At 38.8% G+C, this 24,885-nt stretch overlaps 1 protein-coding gene across 1 annotated transcript in view; it reads left to right on the top strand.

Moving 5' to 3' along the window:
- The window catches only part of LOC136877521 (allantoicase-like), an 82,542-nt gene extending 58,103 nt beyond the window's left edge, over positions 1-24,439 (top strand). The window contains exons 7-9 of the mRNA XM_068228672.1: positions 1,424-1,583; positions 14,019-14,224; positions 21,523-24,439. Of these exons, the coding sequence (XP_068084773.1) occupies positions 1,424-1,583; positions 14,019-14,224; positions 21,523-21,666 (510 nt within the window). The 3' untranslated portion in view covers positions 21,667-24,439. The remainder of the gene's footprint in view (positions 1-1,423; positions 1,584-14,018; positions 14,225-21,522) is intronic.
- The last annotated feature ends 446 nt before the right edge of the window (positions 24,440-24,885 follow it).

Here is a 24,885-nt window from a genome sequence, read left to right as displayed (position 1 = left end):
CAATGACTCACAACTGTCTCAGAACTCATTCAAGACTGACCGACTCTCGCCAGTGTTTTGATTTATGAGTTTCATTTCTGTATTGACAGATTACACATGAACAGTTAAGAAAGGATTTCCACCCTATCAATACTGTTTATTGTAAGAATTAGCTTACAGTACAGCTCTCAGATCGTACGCAACCCAGCCACGACAACAACAACAACAACTATAACACCAGCACACAGATATAGACGAGGAAGGAGCCACCACAATAGCCTAACATCAAGAAAAATACACGAATGACCAAGTCCATATCATCTGCTTCCAAACTCAAAGAATAAGACTCCACTCACAGCTGCACATACTTACCTCTGTCTATATAATCAGATTTGTTAACAACAAAAGCAGTTTATCATATATACATATGAAGACATCATTTAAGCAAACAATAAGACTTCTTAAGAGACAACTTCACCAACGATCGCATGCACTGGATTATGTACCGCACAACTATGGACTCTAAAGACGGGAATGAAGATATAGTCTAGACATGCACTATCAAGTCCATGAAATGTTTTATATTCATTATTTTAATGTATTTTAATATGTTCTGTGTATTTTAGTGTGTTTATTGTATTTGTGTATAGAACTTAGATTTAAGCTTAGGATAGATTTTAAAGTCAAATTTGTAGTCCCAAAGAAGATAGCTTATACCCATGTACCTGAAAGTCAAATCGTAACACATAACTAACTCACACTCAACATGCCCAATTTGGACACAATCAGATACGGTGTTTCCTTACAGCATCCTCCTTTAGACAGGGTAATGTCAATTATTGTTTGATATATATGTAAACGTATTTATGTTCAGCTGATGATGACCAATTAGGGTCGAAACCGGTACTGTAAGCTAATTTTTACGATAAACAGTATTGATAGTGTGGAAATCCTTTCTTATCTGTACATGTCTCACCAGTGTTGTTCTTGATGTAGGCCAGTAGAAGATTCTTGCAGTTTCCACTTCCAGATAATGTTGAGAGTCTTCTGCATTGTTAGCCAGCACCCAGCTTCTTCCAAGAAGCTGCCTTATCGTGAGCATAAATAATTTGGCGGTACTATTTTGTTGTCTGCTGCTGGTCTACACACATTGTTGCCACTGCACCGGGATTGTAGCCTTCTTCTGACCCCCCCCCCCCCCCACAGCACTCTTGACATTTATTGTCACAATACTGTTACCTCCATTTACATATTTTATGAAAGAAAATTTTGAATTTAATATTTCAGTGAATACTTCTGAAGCAAGTTACTTGATTTTTTCCCTAGAATAGTATCCAATTCATGTAACTGACTGTGACAGAATACCTGTAGTTAAAACAGTTTCTTCATTCTTTTGTGTTCCTCTTTGTATTGGAAATAACATTGTATGTCAGTGAATTTCCAGCCTGTCGATCTGATCTCGATGATGAATGGAGGACTGTGCGTGGGCTACAGTGATGCTCATTATGGTCACCCAAGGAACATCATCCGTCCAGGTATCGGAGTGAACATGGGTGATGGCTGGGAGACAGCCCGCAGGCTGGACAGACCTTGCATTCTAGAAGGTACGTACTCATGATAAACATTGGTAGAATTGCTTTTGTGATAGACGACTCTGTGTGCATGAGGCTTGGGATTCAAAATTACAGTGTGTTATTTTCTACAAAAGACTGCTTTTGTGATTACATTTTTTGAATTACACCTCATTTTATACTCATTATTTTCAAAGACTTCAAACATTCAGAACCTTTCATACTGATCTTACCAGTGGCAGCACATGGATGAAACATCTGGGGGTTCACTGCTTTGTAAAATAATGTGATGGAATAGTGACATCGTTTGATTAGCAATGCAACTTTCCTTTTAAGGCATATGGCTGCAGCTTGAAGAAATGACCAAAACAATGAGGAATGAAAGAAAGAGAATATGAAGTGTAATTACTTTTAACTGATTCACTTTCCTCTGATTTTGAAGACGTTGCTTCCATAGGAATAAATGCTTCAAGAACATGTTAAGCAGACTACTGTTATATATGTCTTGATGCATTTCAATGTTTACTTTTCATAAAACACATATTACTAATTAAAAGTGTCATTAATTACATAAACTTAGGCTATGTATGTCCATTAATGCTATACAAATAAAAGTTACCAAAATATTCCGGTTCTCTTTTTACAATTTGCTTTATGTCGCACCGACACCGACAGGTCTTGTGGCGACGATGGGATTAGAAAAGGCCAGGAGTGGGAGGGAAGTGACCATGGCTTTAATTAAGGTTCAGCCCCAGCATTTGCCTGGCATCAAAATGGGAAACCATGGACAACCATCTTTAGGGCTGCCGACAGTGGGGTTTGAACCCACTATATTCTGGTTCATTGTAGTTAATTGCATAAGAACCACAAAAATTTGAAATTAAAATCCCTTCAAAACCTACCACACACGGCAAAATTTAACCCTTTGCTTTGACAGTGCTTGAGCTAATTTCGGGACTGCTCGTGTCTGTCGCTGGTTCACTTGCCAGTGAAACCTCAGTTATGTTTTCCTTGCTCCTCATAACCCTCACCTTATGTACCCTCGTTACGTCCCACAGCCCCGTTCCCTCAGTCCTGAAATTGAGTCAAAATTATCACTATGTACATGAATATGCAGAGCTAATTAAAGGAGTAGGCTCTTGATAAAGCATTTTACTAAGACTTACCTATTACCTATTTCTAGAGGGTTCACTCAACCACTGAACAAATAGAACGAACTGTGCCTGGATCTTACTTACTGCATTCATTTAACAAGCATAACAGGAATGGAGAATTCTACTGAGGATGATATACTGCTGAAAAATAAACAATACTACAGGACTTGCTTATTAGATCACAAACGAGATGTTACATACAGAACAAAAATAGCCAACCACACACCTCTGGGAACTCAATCCATAACCTGTGACTTTTGTGTTCAGTGTTCACCTGATGGTTCATTCTTGTTCTACTGGCAGGGATTTTAGCTGTGGCCAGTGAAACTGTAGAGTACACAAGTCGCCCTCTGTGGACCATTCAAATTGAATATTTAGCTTTGAAGACACATTGTACTTGAACAGATCCTTGCAAAGAGAACAAGAAAGACCTAGGCCTCTGTAGCCCAATTGGACAGCATTGAATAAGAAACCCTAAAGTGGAGGGTTGGGTTCTGACTGGTGTCTGGTTGGCCACTTTTGTCCTGAATGAAAATTTTCTTGAGAATATTATGTACTCAACCTAATGGAGCTGAAATTCTTTGATAAGTACAAAGCTGTCATGAAAGATAAATAGTCAGCACTACAGTAGTTTCTAAATGGAGAGCCGTCTGGTCACAGTCAGGTAGCAGTGTATGATCATAAGATTTCTGCACTCTTTTCTATGTAGTGAACAAGCAATAACAGTGCAGCCAGATCTATTACAGTAATAGTATTGTGATACTGAAGACCGAGTACAAGACGGCCTGCAAAAATGCCAGTGTAATTGCATTACATTGGCAACAAGGCCAATGGAGAGCAAAACGACGGTGCTGGCGAATTGTTGAGACTCATGATAAGTAAGCTCCTAGAAGATGCAGGAAGCTGATTAACAAAGGACCAGGTCTAGAAGTGGGAACTGCTTACTAGAATCTTTTATGGTCCAATATAAAGAGCACAACTAGTACACGTCAGTCGGTCTGGAGTTGGTTGAAAGTGACTCACAAGGGAGTTAGTGTAACTTGTGACTGCAATTCCAAAAAAAGTTTTGGTTTGCATGTAAAAGTTTTACATGTACAGTACATGACAAATATGTGTACAATATTTGCCATTTACAATTACACTGCACTTTATAATCATGCATATGTTCAGTCACCGAGTTCAAAAAATGGGTTGTTGATAGTTCTGGCAAAATATTATGAGGATGAACATGTCCACAGGGTATAAAGTGCCAGAAACAGAGTTCTTTATCACAGTAGGAGCACTTCATGAATGCCTGCATTAAGCAGTCTTCTGAGTCACACTACTTTCGAACATAAAAAATATGTACGGGCGGTGTTTTAAACCTCTCGGGTCTGAAGTCATCATATCCACCTACAGTCCAGGAGTACTGAACAAAGTCTGTGAAGACTGGAGAACAGAACTGACTCTGTAGAATATTCATCAGCAATGAAATTGAATTCTCAACAATGATGTGAATTGATAGTCATTAACGATACTGTGATCTTCAATCCCCTTCAGTACCGCCTTGAACTGTCGGAAGAATACCACATCAAGTGGTTGAATGTAAGGTGTGAACCCAGGAGGGATCGTCTTGACTGTATACACCATGTTCTGAGGTTGGATAGCATCGATGTGAGATCTATCACAATGTATCCCAAGCAAATCAACAAGAAGAAGAGACTCCTTCACTGCATATGGGAAGTAGACATTTTGAAAGAATTGTGACAGGGTTTGTTTTGTGATTAGGCTGGAATCCAAAGCAACTTGAATCAGATTTTGCAGTTTCCACATGTGTTGCACTACTCGCACTCCAAACTGACCTATAGGTTCTTGGTAAATCACCAGCATCTTTGCCAATGTAATGGGTTGGATTGTGTAAGAATGAGTTGTTGCATGATTACTCTGCACTGAACTTGTTACTGACTTCTGTCCCTTGAAATGCAGAGTTCGTGATAAGTGAAGTTCTTTCCGTATACCACTTTGATCAGTATTATAAATCTGTATACGTTTGATATTGTTCATTAAGGCAAATACCTCATTGCGAAACTCATCACCATCTGTATTCTAGGTTTTAGTGGTTACACATTTTGACAAGATGGTGCTTCTATTTAAACCATGCAACCCATCAATGGATAGATCCAGTGAATCGAGTCAGTCCTATATCTTGGGCCTTTTCCAAACTCCAAGCACGAATATCCTTGTCGTGAACATTAGCACCTACAACAGTTCTTGCCAACCTGAATTTTTCATCTACATAATCATCAAGCACTGGCCTTTCTCCCCTTTCTCTACCACGTGACATAAATATTGTAGATGATGTATGTCTTGCACCATACGATATCATTTTTGTACTGTACTGAAGCTTAATCTTTTAGTTTTCCCAGAATCCTGGAATGCAATAATCTCCTTTGCCTTTTCAAAATATATATCACCCTACTTCTTCCTCTTCAGTGGGCTAAAGCAGACAACTGGCTTCCATCAATTCTTAACAACTCTTCTTCACTGTCAGGTTCTGGATCATCCATAAATTTTTCCACAATCAGACAAGTCTTCTTCTGCATATTCTTCAATATAGTCTATTGTATTTTTGTGATGTATATTATTACCACTGGTTGCCACTTTTTCATCACATTGATTATGAATGCAGCTGCATTTCTCTCCTTCACTGTAATTTCTGTGGATCTTCTTTTGTGTTTGTAATTGCTAACAATCATGCTCATTATATCTGCAGGATTCATTATTACACAATTATGCTGACAGTGAAAGTAACATGACTTGCTACAAAATTGGTAACACCACAAACACATGGATTAACTGCTGAGGTTGATACAACACAGACGGGAGTCACTATTATACTTGTTTCCTTGCTCTTATGTGTCGTGTCACATCGGAATCTTTGTCAGGGACCTTCGGTACGGTGCGGCGTGCTGACCATAGCACTGCAAATAACTATATTAGCTAGAGAAAAAATGTTTACGATGACTTAAGTTACTAAAGTCATGATATCATGTTAGGTATGGTCCATTGTGAGCGGAATATTGAATCTTTGTGGCTTACAGTGTAATTGGCTATGGCACTTAGTTTGTGCATTTTTGTAATCAGCACCTCAAATATATTCATACAACCACAACTCAACTATAATTGTGATCGCAACTTGCGCTAACTCCTTGCTCAACTGCCAGTGAAAGTAAGCAATACAAAACAGTCGCAAGTCTGTGATGAGTCATTTATCGGGACTGAGTCTGTCAGGCAGCTAACGCAGAGTTCAGTCAAAGTTGCTAGTTGTGCACTGCTGTGCAATGACACTGTAGTCTATAAAGCAAGAATTCGATGTACCAGTGTGCAGTATGGTCACTGTGTCGAATGGAAAACTCAAACTTGAGTGAACTTATGACTAATTGTAAATATTATATCAATAAATTTAGTGGCTGACTGCTGTCATTTCTTGATGGATAAAGTACTTTTGCATCCATCTCTTGGCACAGGCCAGAGTAAAGTGTAGCTTCCACTGAAGTCCCAGTCTCATCCATGGCTGTGACAATATGGAAGCTGCTGGGGTATGGGTGGTGCTGATTAATGATATTCAGAGCACAACCAGTGTGTCTGAGTGTCATGAAAGGTGTTGCTTATAGGGTTAGTTGTGCTACAATAGCACTGTCTGGCCCAGTGAGGAAAGCAATGGCAAACTACCTCACTCCTCATCTTGCCTAGTACGCCTGATTTTGGTACTGCCATTGGTTTTTGTGGTTTCCCTATAACTGCATAGCCTTTGGTGATGCTATTTGAGGATCTAACCAGCCTCTGGGCTGATGACCTAACAGACAGACAAATTTAGTGGATAGTAAAATATGCTATCTGTATGTGTAATAATTTAAGTTAAGAATCCCGATAACCTGCCACAATATTGTCACTATACTAAGAATACAAAAATAATGAAAAGAACAGTGCCAAGTTTCCTTACTTCTGTGGAACAGCCAGAACCTCCTTGGCAATTTCACTGTTCATTGTCTTCATTCAGTCTTGTAAAATTATAATTATAGCCTGTAATATTCTATCACGTCCAGGTAGTTGCCTTTTAAATAAAACTGCAGTGTCTTAATTATCTCCTCATAACCCAAAGTGGAAGACGTCTGACATTTCAGAGAAAGTAAAGAGTGTTGAAAGGTTTGCAAATGGAAGACTCTCTAATACCAGTGGGGCCAAATGAGAATGGAAGTTGCCCAAGGGAGATCGAACAAGAAATGTGAAAGCAAGGAGCCTGCTGCAACTATATGGAAGCAATGCCAGGGCTGGCTAGGGGTCCTCAGGGTCTTACCCCACATTCCCAAGACCCATGACCAATTTCTCTCATAAAATAAAGTAAACATTGAAAACAATTCTCCACACCTGACTCTGCAATACATGTCTCTTTGAAATTCCTGCTTGAACCTGGTTTGTTTAAAAATAGTTTGTAAAATTATGGTCTCATAGAAGTAACATTTGAATGTTTCAGATCACCGAGCTCGATAGCTGCAGTCGCTTAAGTGCAGCCAGTATCCAGTATTCGGGAGATAGTGAGTTCGAATCCCATTTTCGGCAGCCCTGAAGATGATTTTCTATGGTTTCCCATTTTCACACCAGGCAAATGCTGGGACTGTAGCTTAATTAAGGCCACGGATGCTTCCTTCCCACTCCTAGCCACTTCCTGTCCCATCGTCCCCATCCATGTTGGTGCGATGTAAAGAAAATTGAAAAAAAAAAATTTCAGATCATCCATTCACTTCACCAGGAAGTTGAAAACTGAGGTTTAAAGAAGGAAATAACCTACACAAAGTACTGTTTAGTTTATTGGTGGTACTGCTATAATTTTCTGTGTTTGCTCAGGCATTGTAGCTAGGTGTAACACAAAAAGTGTACACCACTTGCTTTTAAAGTGATAAAATCATATCTTACTTCCTCTTACTTTCTTCCTTTCTCATTTTGAGGATGAAACGAGATGAGGTGGAGAATATAACAAAAGACACTGTAGAATAGACATCAAATGTGTATCAAATAGAATTCAATAGAAGAAGTCATATAGGCAGGATCTTGCACAGCAAGGCACAAAATAGAACTGAAAACATCTTGTATGACTGTGCATGTTCAAAGATTTACTGCCTGACAGCACTTTAGAGAAAAACAAGAACTGACAATACTTTCACATTCTAACCATTGACTACATCTGCATTCAAGTTAACATTGCAGAACTGCACAGCTTTCCATTTGAAAACTACTATGGATACATTTTTAAACAATTATATTTGGAATTTTGCTCTGTAAACCACATGGAGAAAAGCAAAGCAAATGCTTTACTGATGTACTATGGTATGTTGATTATTCTTAGTCCAAGGGAGTCTAATACAATGGTCTTCAGTTCAATCAATCAGTAACTACTGATATCCATTTGGGCAGTCGCCCAGGTGGCAGATTCCCTATCTGTTGTTTTCCTAGCCTTTTGTTGAATGATAGCAAAGAAATTGGAAAATTATTGAACATCTCCCTTGGTAACTCCCCTTCCTATAAACGAATATTTGCCCCGATTTGTCTTCTTGAATTCCAACTTTATCTTCATATCTTCCTACATGATGACAGCCATCTCAGATGATCTCGATAGCCGCAGTCGCTTAAGTGCGGCCAGTATCCAGTATTCGGGAGATAGTGGGTTCGAACCCCACTTTCGGCAGCCCTGAAGATGGTTTTCTGTGGTTTCCCCATTTTTCACACCAAGCAAATGCTAGGACTGTACCTTAATTAAGGCCATGACCGCTTCCTTCCAACAGAAAGTTACAACAAGCTGCTCCAAGTTCTACAGAATAAAAAGCGGTATATACTGATGGAATTCTACACAACAAATGCAATACTAGACAGAAGATGGACGCAACCTCTGTGTGAAATGAGGCAAGTCGTGACCAGGCTTAGGCTTCGGCCACAGTGCAGGCGGCGAGCGGAGCGTTGCGTTGTGTGGCGGCAAAGATAAGACTCAAACCTGCGTTAGCAAATGCATGTGGCCATAGTGCCAGCGGCGCGTCATTTTGGAGGGGAAGTTGGCTCAAGGACAACGCTGCCTGCCGCCAGCCGCTCACTCCTGTTTGAGATTTCAGCTGCGCCGCTCGCAATGACTGTTCGTGAGTTAACAGGAGAGGAGATGAAAGTGTTAATTTCTGAAGTTCAAACCTGAACTTTCCTATGGAATGACAGAGAGAACAACTTCGAAAACCTAACAGCGACAAGGGAAGCCTGTAAAGAGATTGGAACGATCTTAAATGTACCAGATAAATTCAGTTAAAAATTAATCACGGTTATGGACATAAACAATATTGTCTTTAATGCATCATATTATTATTATTATTATTATTATTATTATTATTATTATTATTATTATTATTATTATTATTATTATTATTATTATTATTATTATTTTACGTCCTATTGTTATTGTTTAATTAATATTATTATCCATTGTAATATATTGCCGATATGAAAACTTGTGTTCGTCATTACATCTGACTTTTATGGGTCTCTGGAAGTTGGTGACTTGCTTCTGCAATCGCGCTTTACGTTTTACAAAGAAGTCAAAAGTTTGAATGGACATAGAAGTTATATATTTGAAAAATCTTAGCAGGAAATCAATTCAGTTCTCCATATAAATGATAAAATTCCCCATGCATTTCACGTTATTTATTTACCTACTGGATGATTACGAAATTCTCTCTTAGTCCTGCGTCGAATTCTTCAGTTTAGATAAAAAAAAAAATTCTAAAAGCAGAGACAAACGAGAAACCTTTGAAACTGCCATTATCTAATCACCTCGTGCAGGGGAGACACCGCGCCGCTTACTGACTCTCGCTAGATGTCCACACAGGCGCTCTCTCCTCCCCACTCTTCAACTTTTCGACAGCGGCAACGCTCCGCTCGCCGCCTGCACTGTGGCCGAAGCCTTACAGTTCATGGTTTCCACCACAAGATTTGCTCCTGAAAAGTGTTTCATGATCCAGATGAAAATGTAACAATACATGTGGAACTTATCACATAACCACGTGCCCAAACCGAACCAGGTCAATAGTGGAATATAGCAAGGAGTGGTATGACTGTTCAGAACTAGGAAATATGCTGTATTACTATGTAGGACAAATTCTAAAAGGAATATGACATATATGTATCATTATGGCCATTCAGCTGCAATAAATTCTTTATAAATAATGAATGAAAACCTAGCTGCTCTCACTTCATCATTCAATCAACGTGTTCACTTTTTCACACAGCTGTTCCTAGGCAATGTACCTTGCTGTTTCTACTACAGCATCCCTGTATACCACCCATTCTCTTTCTATATCCTGAACCTGTTTACTGACCACTGTTCAGAACTGTTCACTAATCATATCCATGTACTTCTGTTTAATTTTCTCATCCTGGAGATTTTCTACCCTTATTCATTTCCAGACAGATTTCACTTTCTCTATCCTAGGCCAAGAGACACTTAGTTCACTACAGATCAGATAGGGGTCTGTTTCATCGAAAAATCCTCAAAAAACCGGTACATTCCTAACAGATTTCCTGAATTCAAAGTCGGTTAAGATATAGTCTATTTTGGATCTGGTACCCCTAGTCTCCCATGTGTAGTGGTGAAAAGCCTTATGCTTGAAGAATGTATTCATAACTGCTAAACCCATACTAGTACAAAAGTCCAGCAAACACTTCCCATTCCCATTAGCTTCCATATCTTCCCCACATTTACCAATCATCCTTTTGTATCCTTCAGTTCTATTTCCAACTCTCGCATTGAAATCGCCCATTAGCACTATCCTATCCTTGCTGTTGACCCTGACTACGATGTTACTCAATGCTTCATAAAACTTGTCAACTACATCCTCATTTGCACCCTCACATGGTGAATACACTGAGATAGTTCTCATCCTACTGTAATTCCTCCAACTCCCAAATCTACCCACATCATTCGCTCATTTACATGCCTAACAGAAGCTATGTTGCGTGCAATAGTATTCCTGATGAAAAGCCCTACTCACACTCTGCCCTTCCCTTTTTAACACCCGTCAAGTACACATTATAGTGTCCTGTCTTGTCATTATTATCTCCCCTTACCCAAATATAATTTACTCCTAGCACATCAGATGCATTCTCTTTGCTGACTCAGCCAGTTCTAATTTCTTTCTTCCATAAGCCCCATTAATATTGATAGCTTCCCATTGAATTCCATTTCGTTTGCCACGTTGTTTCCAAGGAGTCACTCGCCTGTCAAATGGGAGGACTCTGTTACTGCTATACGTCTAAGTCTTGCTTAAAATGTTTTGAGCTCGGTGAATTCATGAAGCAGGTTACTACCCTACTTACACATAGCCCAAGTTAGGATCTCTCCTCTAATGGGTTAGGGACCACTGGTGGATTGTACAGTCCTAGCCACCCAAGCACAAGGATGGCCATGACTCAGAATATGTCCAAAATGCCCACATCTATTCCATAGCAACTAGTATCCCGACTCTCAGGACCACTTACTAGGCCACTCAGCCGTTGCTCATGTTTCATGAACCAGGAAATGACTGCAGTAACCCACACCATGAACCACTATGGGAATATATTGTTGCTAATTTGCACACATATACATAATAAGCATTAAAATTTAAATCAAAATTAAAGTTCATAATATCTTATAAAGTATCTATAATATCCAAGTAATTCATAATTGCTCATATTTTTCTTAGCAGATATCTTCAGCCAAAATTTTTTTTGTTTAAGGCATACTCTTTAATTCATTCAGACTCCCTGATTCTTTCTGTACCGTCCATGAGAAGACATTTCTCACAAATGACTTCTGCAGGTTTGTTCAGACATAAGTAGGTCTTGCACTTTTCACACACATGTTTGCTACAGCAAATCCTTTTTTGTCTCATTCGAGCATGGTTGACATCTTTTCCTCTCCTTGCTGCTGGGCTCTGAAATATCTTTCACGCCATCTTTTAATTACCTTTTAATTTTGAATTTCTCCATCAGACATTTAATTTAATTTGGCAGACTTTATACGTGTGGTTTCCTTTGCAGCTGATCCAATAGTAAACCACGAGTCAACATTTTGACATACGTCTGTCGTAGTATTTATTTTTATTTCCTAGGAAGCTAATTCTTGAGTTTATACCTGCAGTGCTTAGGATGTGGGAAAAAGATTACCATTGGCCTCCTTCTTGTTGATCTAGTCACGTCGTACATAGCACGAAATTTATCAACAACGTCAACTCTGGATTTTATGTCAGGTTTCTTGTCTACACTCTCCGATACTTCATTTGATGACATATGCAGACTTGAAAGAAGAACCACAGTTCTACATTTTTTGGAACATACGAAACAAGAGTTTCAATTTTTGTGAAACCAAAGATGCTATCATATTGCTGACAGCCTTTGGGAGAAGTGAAAATTACTGGTAGTTCCCTCTTGCTTTGTCTTTATGAAAGATAGTTCTATTTCCTCTAAGTCTCTTACTAACTTCAAACCGGTAAACCAATTGTCTGCTGTAATGTTCCCTCCTGTACCTTAAATTGGTTCTGTAAGTCTCAATATGACTGCATCCACATTTGCTTTTCAATAGGGTCCTTTAGGTTGCTCTCCACAATATACTGTATTTCCATGCTATATGTGTAGATCAGCAATGCATCACACAAACAAAATATTTTGATACCATACTTCCTTAGCTTTGATCGTATGTACTGAAAAAATCCATAGCGGCTATGGAATACTAGAAGCTGTTCGTCGACAGTGACATTTTGATTAAGAGAATAATGTGTTTTGCAATAGTTTACAAAAATTGCCAACCTTTCTCTCACAGCTGCCAACTTATCTCTTTCATTGTTCTGCTCTTGAGGTCCTGTCATCAAAACAAATACTGTACATCCCATTAGGAATTGGAATCATTTTTCTTACATTGTCTAAACATATTGATACCCAGGTCATCTGTTATCCAGTAGTCATGAATATTTTGACATACACCACAAAATACTCTTGCAAGGTACAATAAAGGCAAGAATGCTTTAATTTCAATGACATCTGCCCGTCTGCCATCTCACTCACTATTAAATTTCTCTTTCATACTATCTATGTAATTGTTTGCATGTTCAACAATCAACTCTAACTCTGTATCACTAAAAGAAAATCTTCCAACAATCAATTTCCATTCTGGGATTCTTAGCAGTCCCCACAACCCATGTTGTATCGTGAGAATATTATGGGGCCGTATCCGTGTAACTTTTATTGGTTCCTTCATCCAATTAGTACCATCCTTGCCTAAACACAAAGACAATAGTTGATTTGAAGGTTATCTGTCCAATAATAATACAGTAATAATAGACTACTACAGTACTACTCCTTACCAATAAAATAACTAGTGTCATCTAATTCTTCTTATTCATTACCAACCTCCTAATCAACTTCACACTCAGTATCTGAGTCTACGGATCTTGTTTCAACTTTATCTTCAGTATCGGAGTCATCACTTTCTTCAAAATCGTCATCAACTAGCAAATCATTATCATCCAAAAGTAGATGATATACCGTACTTAATCCACATCTCCTTGCTTTTATAAGTCATATATCTCTTTACTCATGTTCAATAAATGGCAGGAATCACATATGATAAGAAAATACTATAGACAACATAAAGTTCTGCTAACGCAGCTTACCAAACTAAAGCAATCGCGTTGGCAGTTCACTGACAAACTGTTACATTAGTTGGCATCCTGTTCTATCAGTCCCAAGTGACACAGCAGCTGACTAATAGCTCATGTGAAGTTATTTACCAATCTCATCATGTTGTCACTGCAGGAAAACACTCACCAAAGTATGACATAAGACGTCCTAAAGCAATAAAAACATGAGCACATCTATTGGTTAGATATTAAAACTAAAACCGACCATAGAGCTGTCAGATCCATATGTGACTAACAGAGGGTTGATATTAGATTTTATTTGATTCTTCTTCTTCTTCTTCTTCTTCTTCTTCTTCTTCTTCAGTTAACTTGCTCTTAAAATGATCAAAACTTGTCATGTTCTGTCTTCTTTTAATGTTTGGAGGGGCTGATGAACTTCTGTTTTTATTCTTACCACTTAATTTTAACACTTAGCACACAATACACCCAAAAGAGCACATCTTCAGTAACCTATATTGGCCATTATAAAAATGTTTCATAAGCTAAAACCTTAATTCAGATTATTGGAGTAAAAGGAAAATCTTTACTAATGATAACCCTAATCAGAATTATCTATCTAATTATAGCTGTTGAAGATGGAATACTCCAAGTTCCTGGCTGTGAGTGGGCCATATTCCAACTGGGGCACTGCGGCTATATAACTCTTGTTGAAGTGGACACTAGCCACTTCAAGGGGAATTATCCTGACTCGATTAGGATAGAAGGGACCAAGAACTGGAGCCAAAAAGATAAAGACAGCATCTACTGGGAGCTTCTTCTGCCACCAAAAAAGGTGATAAGCAAATTAAAATTCTTTAAAAATTGAATACTGTGCCATTTTCTTAAAAATGATGATTCCAAAAGTAATTACTTAAGTTGTGGAAACATATGTATCAAAGAGAGACAAGAGAGTAGGCACATAAACAAGTATAAACAAAATTAAGGTTCCTGTAGGTAAAGAGAAAAATGTTTTGTAGATAAAAAGAGGCCTGCTTTGTGTTCCCAGAATGAACAAGATGAAACATTTAAGAATATTTGAATGTATTCTTAAATATTTCACTTGAGTTCAAGTCAAAATGGATGTTATAATGGAGCTATTAACGCATGTTACTTGTTCTCAGAGTGACCTCCCTTATGACCCAAAACTACACATCATGTCCATGTCCAAGCTCCATGAAGTCATACACTGCCAAAAATAATAAATTAGTACACCCTTTAGAGTTTTCCAATTTATTAAGATTTATTGTTGAAACAGTGCATATAGAGTACATGAAATGATTACATTTACAGATCAATAGCTCAAGTGGTACTGAGGTACCAGGTGTCGATCCATGCTGAAACACCCATATTAGTATGTAGTGCATCCTCCATGGGCAGCAATGCGGGCGCTGATTCTGGCATCCATTTGATCATACAGATGGTGAATACTGTCTTGGGATACATTATTCCACGCCTGTTCGACTTGTTCACGTAGTTCTGCAAGAGTTGTGGGTTGACGAGTCGCACGTGTCAGTTGTCGTCCCATCATATCTCACACGTGCTTGATGGGAGACAAGTCCGAAGATCATGCTGGCCAGGGAAGTTGCTGCATATCTTGCAGAGCATGTTGAATTTCACGCGCAGTGTGTGAGTGAGCATTATCCTGTTGGAACAACACATCACCTTCCTTTTGCAAGAATGACAAAAGAACGGGTCTTACAACATTCTGCACGTACCAAGCGCTGGTGAACATTCCCTCCACAAACACCAAAGGTGAACGAGAGTTGTAGCTTATCGCACCCCAGACCATAAGGCCTGGGGTCGGGCCAGTGTCTCCTGGACAAATGCACTCTACAAGACAGCACTTGCCAGGTCTATGTAGTACGTGCAAATGACCATCACTTGCATGCAGGCAGAATCTGCTTTCATTGCTGAAGACCACGGCCTGCCATTCCATCTTCCAAGTGATCCTCCGACGGTACCAGTCGAGCCATGCACGTCGATGCTGTGTGTGAGTGGAAGACGGGCTAGAGGTGTGCGTGCCCGTAGTCCCACTTCTAGTAACCAGTTGGCAACAGTTTGTGTTGACACTTCTGGGCTCATAAACCCTCTTATCTGTGCTGTGATAGCTGTACGATCCGCCACTGCAGCCTTTACAAAACGACGATCTTGGCGGATGTCCAGAACCTTGTCTATGAGTGTGAGAATGTTCACGTGACTATTGCAACCAGAATCATTGCACAACTGTCGCAGCACGTCCAACTTGTGTGGCAATTCTCCAAAAGGATCATCCCGCCACTCAGAAGTCCACAATTTGACACCTGTCAAACTCGCTCAGTTGGCTGTAGGAAGCACGAGTGCATCTCCGTGGCATGGCACCTGTTCGCTTCACACCTTTACATCACACTGAGCCTTATGGCTGTAAACATTCCCTATTAAGGGGTACATGCAGATGGCACCCTGGCAGCTATGTCACTATGCTATCTGTTGACGGATGACGTTGAAACCATTATCAGTACATCTACTATACCCCAGGCGGCATCTGCCATCATCGGATCAAAATCGATGTTGTCTTTTCAGGTGTACTCATTTTTATTTTTTACCCCGGCTGTGTATATAAAAAGAATCTGGCTCAATGGCTAAATAGTTAGCATGCTGACCTTTGGTCCACAAGGTCGATTCCCGGTCATGTTGGGGATCTTAACATGTCCCCTGTCCTATGAGCCATATATGGCTCACAAAACGTGGCAGTGAGATGTCTTACTATGCATGAGAACCACACGTGGCTCACGGGACACCTACAACTCCTACGGCTAATATCTCCACGGAACTCGCTAGAATGGCACAGTTTTTGGTGAGTATTTGCCCAGACGATTATGAAGTACCAAACTAAAGTGGGACATTTGGAAAAATGTTTTTGTGTCTTAAGTAAATCACAAATTTAAAAATCTGAAAACTTCAATAAGGTACATACAGTACATCTATTGTGTTTTACATATGTTTCATTTAGAAGCAAGACTGGCAATATACTTTTTTGCACATAATACATTCAGTGTCAATTTGTTTTACTTCATTAGCAGCATTTTATGAACTTTTGCCATTTTTCTTAGGTTGTCATAGCATCTGGAACAACATTTTCTCAAAATTTTACAGTCTTCTTTCCACTCGATTTTAGTTAGAAAACACAATCTTCTAACCAATGTAGATGGTCTTGTAACCAATGTACCTGCCGCAGGTTGATTGCACAGTCGCAGGAATTCTCGTATTATTTCTTGCTGTGCCTGCAGCACGGTCAATCTTTATTTCCTCCTTGTGGTTGGATGTACTTGTTGGTATAACAGTGTGGCATTTGTTACCAATGCACATATCACCACATCAAGTGCTACTATTTTATACCACGTGTGGGACTTCCTCTTCGGATCACAATAGCTTGAAAGCGTATCAGACACATCTATGCCTTTCTTACAGCCATTGTAGTCTAGCACAACCTTTGATTTAAGTTTTGGCTGATAATCGGCTGATAATCGGCTGATATCTACATCCCAGTCCCATGGCAAGTTGAAATCATATCTTTTTCTTACAGCCATTGTAGTCTAGCACAACCTTTGATTTAGGTTTTGGCTGATAATTGGCTGATATCTGCATCTCAGCCCCATGGCAAGTTGAAATCATACCTTGTTTGCCTTTCCATTTCAAGACAGATATATTTTCTTTCTGACGTGCAGTAACTTCACCTTTTTTGGGGGGCCACCTTCTTTAGTTTTGTAGCTCATGGGAGGTCTGCTCTATTCATGCACAGAGTGCCACACAAATCTTTCTCTGTAGTAGATATTTAGCTAATCCAAGACTACTGTAGAAGTTATCACACACTATAATCCGTCCAGCTTCCAGTAAATCATTGTACAAAAGATCTAAGTTACTGCACTTCCTGGCTTATCCAAATTGTCAATTACAGGGTCATGTCCTATATAGATACTATAGTTCCACACATATCCATCTTGTGTGCACAGTTCATGGATCTTGAGGCCATATTTGTGGGATTTTGATGGGTTATATTGACGGAAACATATTCTGCTCCTAAAAGGCATCATAGATTCATCACTGACAATGCACTCTCCAGGTGTCAATAGATTCTTCCAGTTGTTGACAACAATGTCTAGTAGTGGCTTTATTTTGTACAGATCATCAATCTGGGAAGTGTATTGTTCGCAAAGTACTGACAATGTAGTATCAAAGAGAAACGGTTGTATGACATGTTTATATTATGAAATATTGGATGATAATATATCAGATCTACCTTTCAGTGTGATTCTAATGTGGGAAACTGCACAATGCTCATCAACAGATATAAGCCTATAAATTTTAGTAGTTCCTCTCATGTCATATTTGTCCACCTCTTCATGCGGCTATTACTAGCCATGTCCACCTTTTGCTTCAGTTGGACCATGTTCAAGTTAGTCTGCATTATCATAAGGTCGAGTACTTCAACACTCAAAATTTGTTGATAAATAAACACTATAATCTAATCACCTAAATGGTCCGTATTGATAGTTTGAGCACACAAGTATGAAGGATGAGAGTTTTCCATCTAATCAATACTTTATTCTACAAAGTGTCTAAAATTTTAATTACATTAAAAGACAGTACTGGTTTCAACCTGTTAAATAGGTCATCGTCAGCTGTTGATGAACCTGCATATTCAATAGCGACTGTACAGAATAAAACACCACTAAAGTTAAACATGAATGCCATTATTCTAATAATATGCTTAATGTTAAGATATATACATATGGTACAGTTTTGAGTTCCTAGAGTCTCATGAATGCCACATATTCCAAAAATTATATTTGCTATAATGTTAAAAATAGGGTACAATTCTTAGAGTCTAAAGAGACACTGACATCCTGGTGTCAAGTTCAAATATTTTATGCTGTAATGCCAATATTAAGTCCGACAGTTGTATAAGGTAGTTCAAAAGTGCATTGTTGGGCCGCAAATATGCGGGGAACGTTGTGTTCAGTAGAATATGAGGTTCTGTACTTGTTTTACAGGTACTATGCTCATTCTGAGTCTATATCATTGCAGATAAACATGCTAGTTTTTACTAGACTTCTTGTTGAGGCGTAAGTTGCTGTGTATGACATTTTGAAATTAATGAATGTAAGTGTGAGTGCTCCCCTCTTCATACTTGCATTCCGCTCAGGTGAAGTAAAAAAGTCTGAGAAAGAAGAAAAGGAAGGTAGAATAACTGAATAACTGAATAACTGATAACTGCCTGCTAAATGGGTTGTGAACTATTGTGTGTGTGTTACTTACGTGCGAGCTGGATGTCCTTGAGCATAGTCGGGAGCGTGCTGCACACTCTTGCGTGTACGTCGTGTAGCATTAAGATTGAGAGGTAGTGGGGAGGGGGAAGTAGTTTGTGGAGGGGGTGGGGTGGAGTGGGATGTGTCTTTTGGGGTGTGTGTGGATTTGTGCTTGCTGATTCATTTTTAGATATGTGTCTTTTAGAATGGGAATGGCTGTGTTGAAAAGAATGTTTGTTTTATCTGTGATTTCTTTTAAGCTGACATTAGGATTAGTGTATTGGTCCATACTAATGTAGAAATCTTCCATTATATTGATTAATGGGCGTGTGGGGTTCATATTTAAAATTTCCATGTCATTCTTGATATTAGTGAACTTATGCTTGTGATCCTCGACATGTTGCCCTATGGATGAAAAATTATGCTTGTGATCCTCGACATGTTGCCCTATGGATGAAAAATGATTATGTTTAGTGGCATTGATATGTTTGTTGTAGCAAATAGAAAAACATCTGCCGGTGCGCCCAATGTAGCTGGCTTCACAATCATTGCATTTTATACGCTATACTCCTGAGTGGCTGTATTTGTTGTTTTCATGGACAGATTTAGTATTATGTAAAATGGAAGCATTATTACATGTGGTTCTGTAAGCTATTCTTAGACTGTGTCTTTTGAAAATATTGGTTATGAAGTGGATGTGGGTGTTGTTAAAGGTAAAAAGTGCATCGTCTTTCTTAGGTTTACTATTTTTACTTTTATATCTATATCATCTGATGGTCAGGCAGGCATCAATTTTTGGTAATGAGACAAAGTCTCTCATAGGGCATTGACACTGCCAGTGGCTCCAAATAGCCTACGCAATGGCCTCCACTGTATGCACTAGCCACGCGTCTTGGTGGGTGTGCTATTTACCAACTGATGAGCCTGACTTACCACACAGGGGCGAAACGCTGGAAACTAGGAATGAGTTAGCTGGAAAATTTATAATGTCCGGTAATGGACCATTTATATTGGTATTAGGTTTCATCATGCTGACCACATGACACCTCGTAATCTGCAGGCCTTCAGGCTTAGCAGTGGCTGCTTGGCGGGCCATTCCCCTTTGGGGCTGTTGAGCCATAGGCTTTTTGTTGTTGTTGTTGTTTGTTTTTTTTCCTTTGGACCTTTTCTAGTTCTTGCATCAAGTAATCCTGGTGAAGGGTCCTATACAATGAAACCACAATCTAATTGCTGATTAGTGTCTTACCAATGAATTAATACATCCTCTCCTTCAACCCTTAAATACCATCATTACCATATGAAGAGATCTGTAACCTTTATTTACAATCCCGTTTATGTGCTTAACCCAAAGAAGATCTTATATTAACACCTAGGTACCAAGCTTGATAGCTGCAGTCGCTTAAATGCGGCCAGTATCCAGTATTCGGGAGATCGTGGGTTCGAACCCCACTGTCGGCAGCCCTGAAGATGGTTTTCTGTGGTTTCCTATTTTCACACCAGGCAAATGCTGGGTCTGTACCTTAATTAAGGCCACGGCCGCTTCCTTCCCACTCCTAGCCCTATCTTGCCTCATTGTCACCATAAGACCTATCTGTGTCGAAGTAAAGCAAATAACAAAAGAAAAAAAAAAACCACCTAGGTACTTACAGAAAGTGATTTCCATGGGGTAGTTCCACTCCATTAACGGTAGTTAAAACTGAGAGGACTTTTATTCTTGGTAAAACTTACAACTAGACTTTTCATCCCGTTCACCACCATAACATTGTCTGCTGCCCATCTCACAATATTGCTGAGTTCTTTTTGCAGTCGCTCACAATCTTTTAACTCATTTATTACTCTATACAGTACAACATCATCCTCATAAAGCTTTATTCAAATCATGTATATACAGAATAAACCTGAACTCCACTGACGAGCTTTCAGAGGTTCTTCAAGGATAGCTACTGAGTTTATTGGTATAAGGGATACGTGGTCTCCCATGGCTTGTTACAAAGTAATAATGATTTATTGATTTTGTTACCCCAATCATCCTTGTTTATTTTCACAACTGTGAAAAAAGCCTGTTATATGTTCAGCACAGTACACAACAAATGCAGAACTGTTCCCTTACAGGTAACAACTCCATGCTGTTAGCTTCCAGCATGTTAAAGAACTCCTGCAGAACAAAATTCTGACACCCCAATGACTGTCAAGAACTAGCATTTAGGATGGACGTAAAAAAATAACATTATTATTACCTTTTTTAATGCAATACATGTACAAAGCTAATTGGGGCAACAAACCAAACTAAATTCAATTACTCTGTAACAAGCCACCGGAGATCACGGGTCCCTTATACCAATATTTTCAGAAGGTATCAATGAACACCCTCCGAAAGTTTGTCGGTGGAGTTCAGGTTCACCCTGTATATATGAGAAAACATGTACAATACTGCCCTGCAGGGACCTCGCACTTAATCATTATAAGATCAGATAATACTTCACCAAATCTAATTCTCTGAGATCTGTTTTCTAGAAATTTAGCCACCCATTCAATCACTCTTTTGTCAAGTACAATAGCCCTCATTTTTATCAGGTATCTCCCATGATCTACCCTATCAACAGCCTTGGAAAAGTCAATACACTGACACATGAAGTGTATTGATATTTTGATATGTAGGTGTAAACCTAACTTAATGGTGTAATTGAGGCACAGAATGCAATAGTTGCCACCATTTTTACAAAGTGTCTTGCTTTGAGAAGAATATTTTGTGGTAACCCTAGGAATAAATAAATATAATAACATGATACCTCATTTTCTGTTTCAGCTGTCTCCTCACAAACAACACTTCTTTTCAGATGATGTCTTGATGACCACAGAGCCAGTTTCCCACATTCGAGTCATAATAGCCCCTGATGGTGGGATCAGCCGTTTGAGATTGTGGGGATATTTGGAGAGGAAAATCTTATAAGGGGTGCAGGAAGAAGAAGGAAAAGAGATAATACTTGCCATTAAAGAGGACTGGTTGTCTTCATGAACCAATAAATATTTCATTAGATTTCATTTTGAAAAGGAAGTACAGAAGGAAGACTTCCTATCACCTCATAGCAACATAAATATTTGACAGTTTGTCTTCCAATGCCTTCTTCTTTGAGCCATGTTATGTTGCCAACAAATTGACTTTGTTTCTACAATGATATTCTATAACATTACACAAGATTTTATAGGTGTTAAGTCTTTCTTTTCATTTGTCAATACTGTACAACTTGAAGAAGCTTTAAGTTTGATCTGACATTCAGAAAATATTTAAGAAACTGAATCTTGTGTTTTAGTTAATAGGGACTATCCTTGCTGAAATTTATATATGTAAAAAACCCATATTAGCAGAAAACTTAAGGCCAATTTTAATACCAATATATTCTAATGTATCTCTTGAATTTTCAGACTTGTTTTAATTGCATTATGCAAATTTATGAATTTTAAGAGAGAGAAAGGAGACATGGTAACCGTTTTTTAAAAATAGTTGAAACTGTGACTACCCTTGGGACTCAAATATAAATAGATATATTAACCTATGCTGGTAGGATTGAAAGATATACACAACTTCATTACAGACCGTTATGCATGTCAGTGTTCGTTCTGCCCGTCTCTATAAATGCAGCAAGTACCTCGTCAATCCTCTGTTTGAAACTAGCAATGTTGTCTCATCTAGGTCTACACCTCTTGACTCAGCTACCTCAATAGATCAGTGACAGCATGTCCGAGTCATGATCTCAAGTTTGCAAGTTTAATTCTAGCTGAGGTAGTCAGTCCATTCTCAAGGCAAAGCAAAGTCATACCCATACAGGCCAAGAAGGCCTTGGGAGACGTGGAAGGTAAAGTCTTCCACTATCCGTAACCTCGGCACCTGGTGAGTTAGAGTGGCCCGGCCGCCTTTGCCCCCAGAAATTAACCTGGTATTCATTTTTGGTGAGTGAACCTCAAGATGATGTGCACCTCCGGAAGTGGAAATTTTGTTTCTTAAATTTTTCGACTCTCTGACGGGGAATCAAACCAACATCCTTTCAGGTAGAAAATCTTGGCACTCCAACGTCACTTTTATTTTCTTTTTCACAATTTGCTCTACATCGCACCGGCACAGATAGGTCTTACGGTGATGATGGGCCAGGAAAGGGCAAGGTGTGGGAAGAAAGCTGTTGTGGCCTTATTGAAGGTACAGCCTAGCATTTGCCTGGTGTGAAAATGGAAAACCATGGAAAACCATCTTCAGGTCTGCCAACAATGGGGTTCAAACCCACTATCTCCTGAATGTAAAATGTCACTTTGTAGCATGATGAAGATCTTTTCAGAGTCATGTGACAGAATTAAATAAACTCAGCTATAGTATCCATCAAGTAGGATTCTGATTTCGTTGATAGACCACGGTATAATCAGAATGTTGAAGTTTGTAAGCAGACTGCTTAGATTGAGAAGCTCTGCAACTTGGCAGCTGAGGCCGTACAATTATCATTATTACCTCTTACCTTGAAATCATCACTATCTGAGTCTCTTGTTTCTCTTATCTTGTATACCAGGTCCATTATTGTTCTCATACTAAATTTGTCCCAAAATACAAGGAATATATGTGTCTACCTATTCAATAAATATATAATTTAATAATCTCTCAGATTATTTTACATAATTGTGGCACATCTTATGATTGCTTAAGCCATCATCTGCCATAAAACTTTCACTATTGATCAAGATACAGAAGTCAATGAAGAATTTGTAATTCACCTATGTATACATATTTACATTTTGATCTATTTAAAATCAGCATCTTGAACAATTCAAATACTGTACTTGAATGAGTGGAGACAGAACAATTAAAATAATGTTGCACAAAATAATTTTGACAATATTAAAATTTCTTATTAAGGTCTCTTAACTTTACTAACATTTGGAATCTTCATAGAGAAATAAATTTAGTGGCCTCCATGGCTCAGGCAGCAGCACGCCGGCCTCTCACCGCTGGATACCGTGGTTCAAATCCCGGTCACTCCATGTGAGACAAAGCGGAGGCAGGACAGGTTTTTCTCCAGTTTCTCCAGTTTTCCCTGTCATCTTTCATTCCAGCAACACTCTCCAATATCATTTCATTTCATCCATAAGTCATCAATCATTGCCCTAGAGGAGTGCAACAGGCCTCGGCAGCCGGCACAATTTCTATTCTCGCCGCAAGATGGGGGTTTCATCCATTCCATCCCTGACCCAGTCACTGACTGGAAAACAGGTTGTAGGTTTTCATTTTCCATAGAGAAATAAATTTACAGTGCTGTGCTATGTAAATAGATTATACGTGCTCTCATTTTGTGATGGATGATGTAATGTTAATATGGAACTTGTTACATAGCAGTGTTGGTAAGCTAGTTACCGCATGATGAGCCCAAATTAGCAAACTGGGGTGAAACGCTGGCAACCAAGAATGAGTTTGCTGGAAAATTTATTTAATTTACACTGGAATTATGCATTCACTCATTCAGAACAAATATTTCAGGTTCCCTATGGGAATCAAGATCTACATCATGTTTTCTTGCTTATCGATGACTGAAGAGTGGAGAATCAATGACTGAATGTACCTGAGCAGCATATACATGCTTATTATATTACGTTAAGTGACTAAATATTTCTATTTTATTATTGCTGTAGTGTGCACGTGAACACAGATTCACTCAAATAAAAATACACTTTATAAATCTGCCTTTTACTGCAACAATGTAGTGAGTGTGCAATTCACTTTCAACAATGTATCCTAATTCAGAATTCCTTTCAAGACATTACTTCAAAAACAGAGAAGTGAAGAATCTTCAAGAAAATGTGGTCTCTGGTGATGCAAAATGGTAAGTAAATTTACTGATAAAATAATATACCTACAGGTGTTTTCTGTTTGAAAATCTCCCGGTCATATCCATGGACAGAACACACATGGATTATTATCATTATGATAAGTTGACTGCTGTTGTGGTGTAAGAGTAACAGTGACAGCTAGGCTGAATCCTCCTTCTACATGAGGTGTCATAAGACCACTGGCATCTATGAAGAGTAATGCCAGTAATATGGACCTAAAAGACTACAATAAAACATCAAAAGATATCCCGTAAGTCATTACCAACATTAAACAATAATACTTTTTCATACCACACCAAACTCC

The sequence above is a fragment of the Anabrus simplex genome, chromosome 7, assembly GCF_040414725.1.
Source record: "Anabrus simplex isolate iqAnaSimp1 chromosome 7, ASM4041472v1, whole genome shotgun sequence".
In the NCBI taxonomy this organism is placed as follows: domain Eukaryota; kingdom Metazoa; phylum Arthropoda; class Insecta; order Orthoptera; family Tettigoniidae; genus Anabrus; species Anabrus simplex.
Note: the sequence above shows the minus strand (reverse complement) of the source record. Positions and strands in the feature narration are given on the sequence as shown.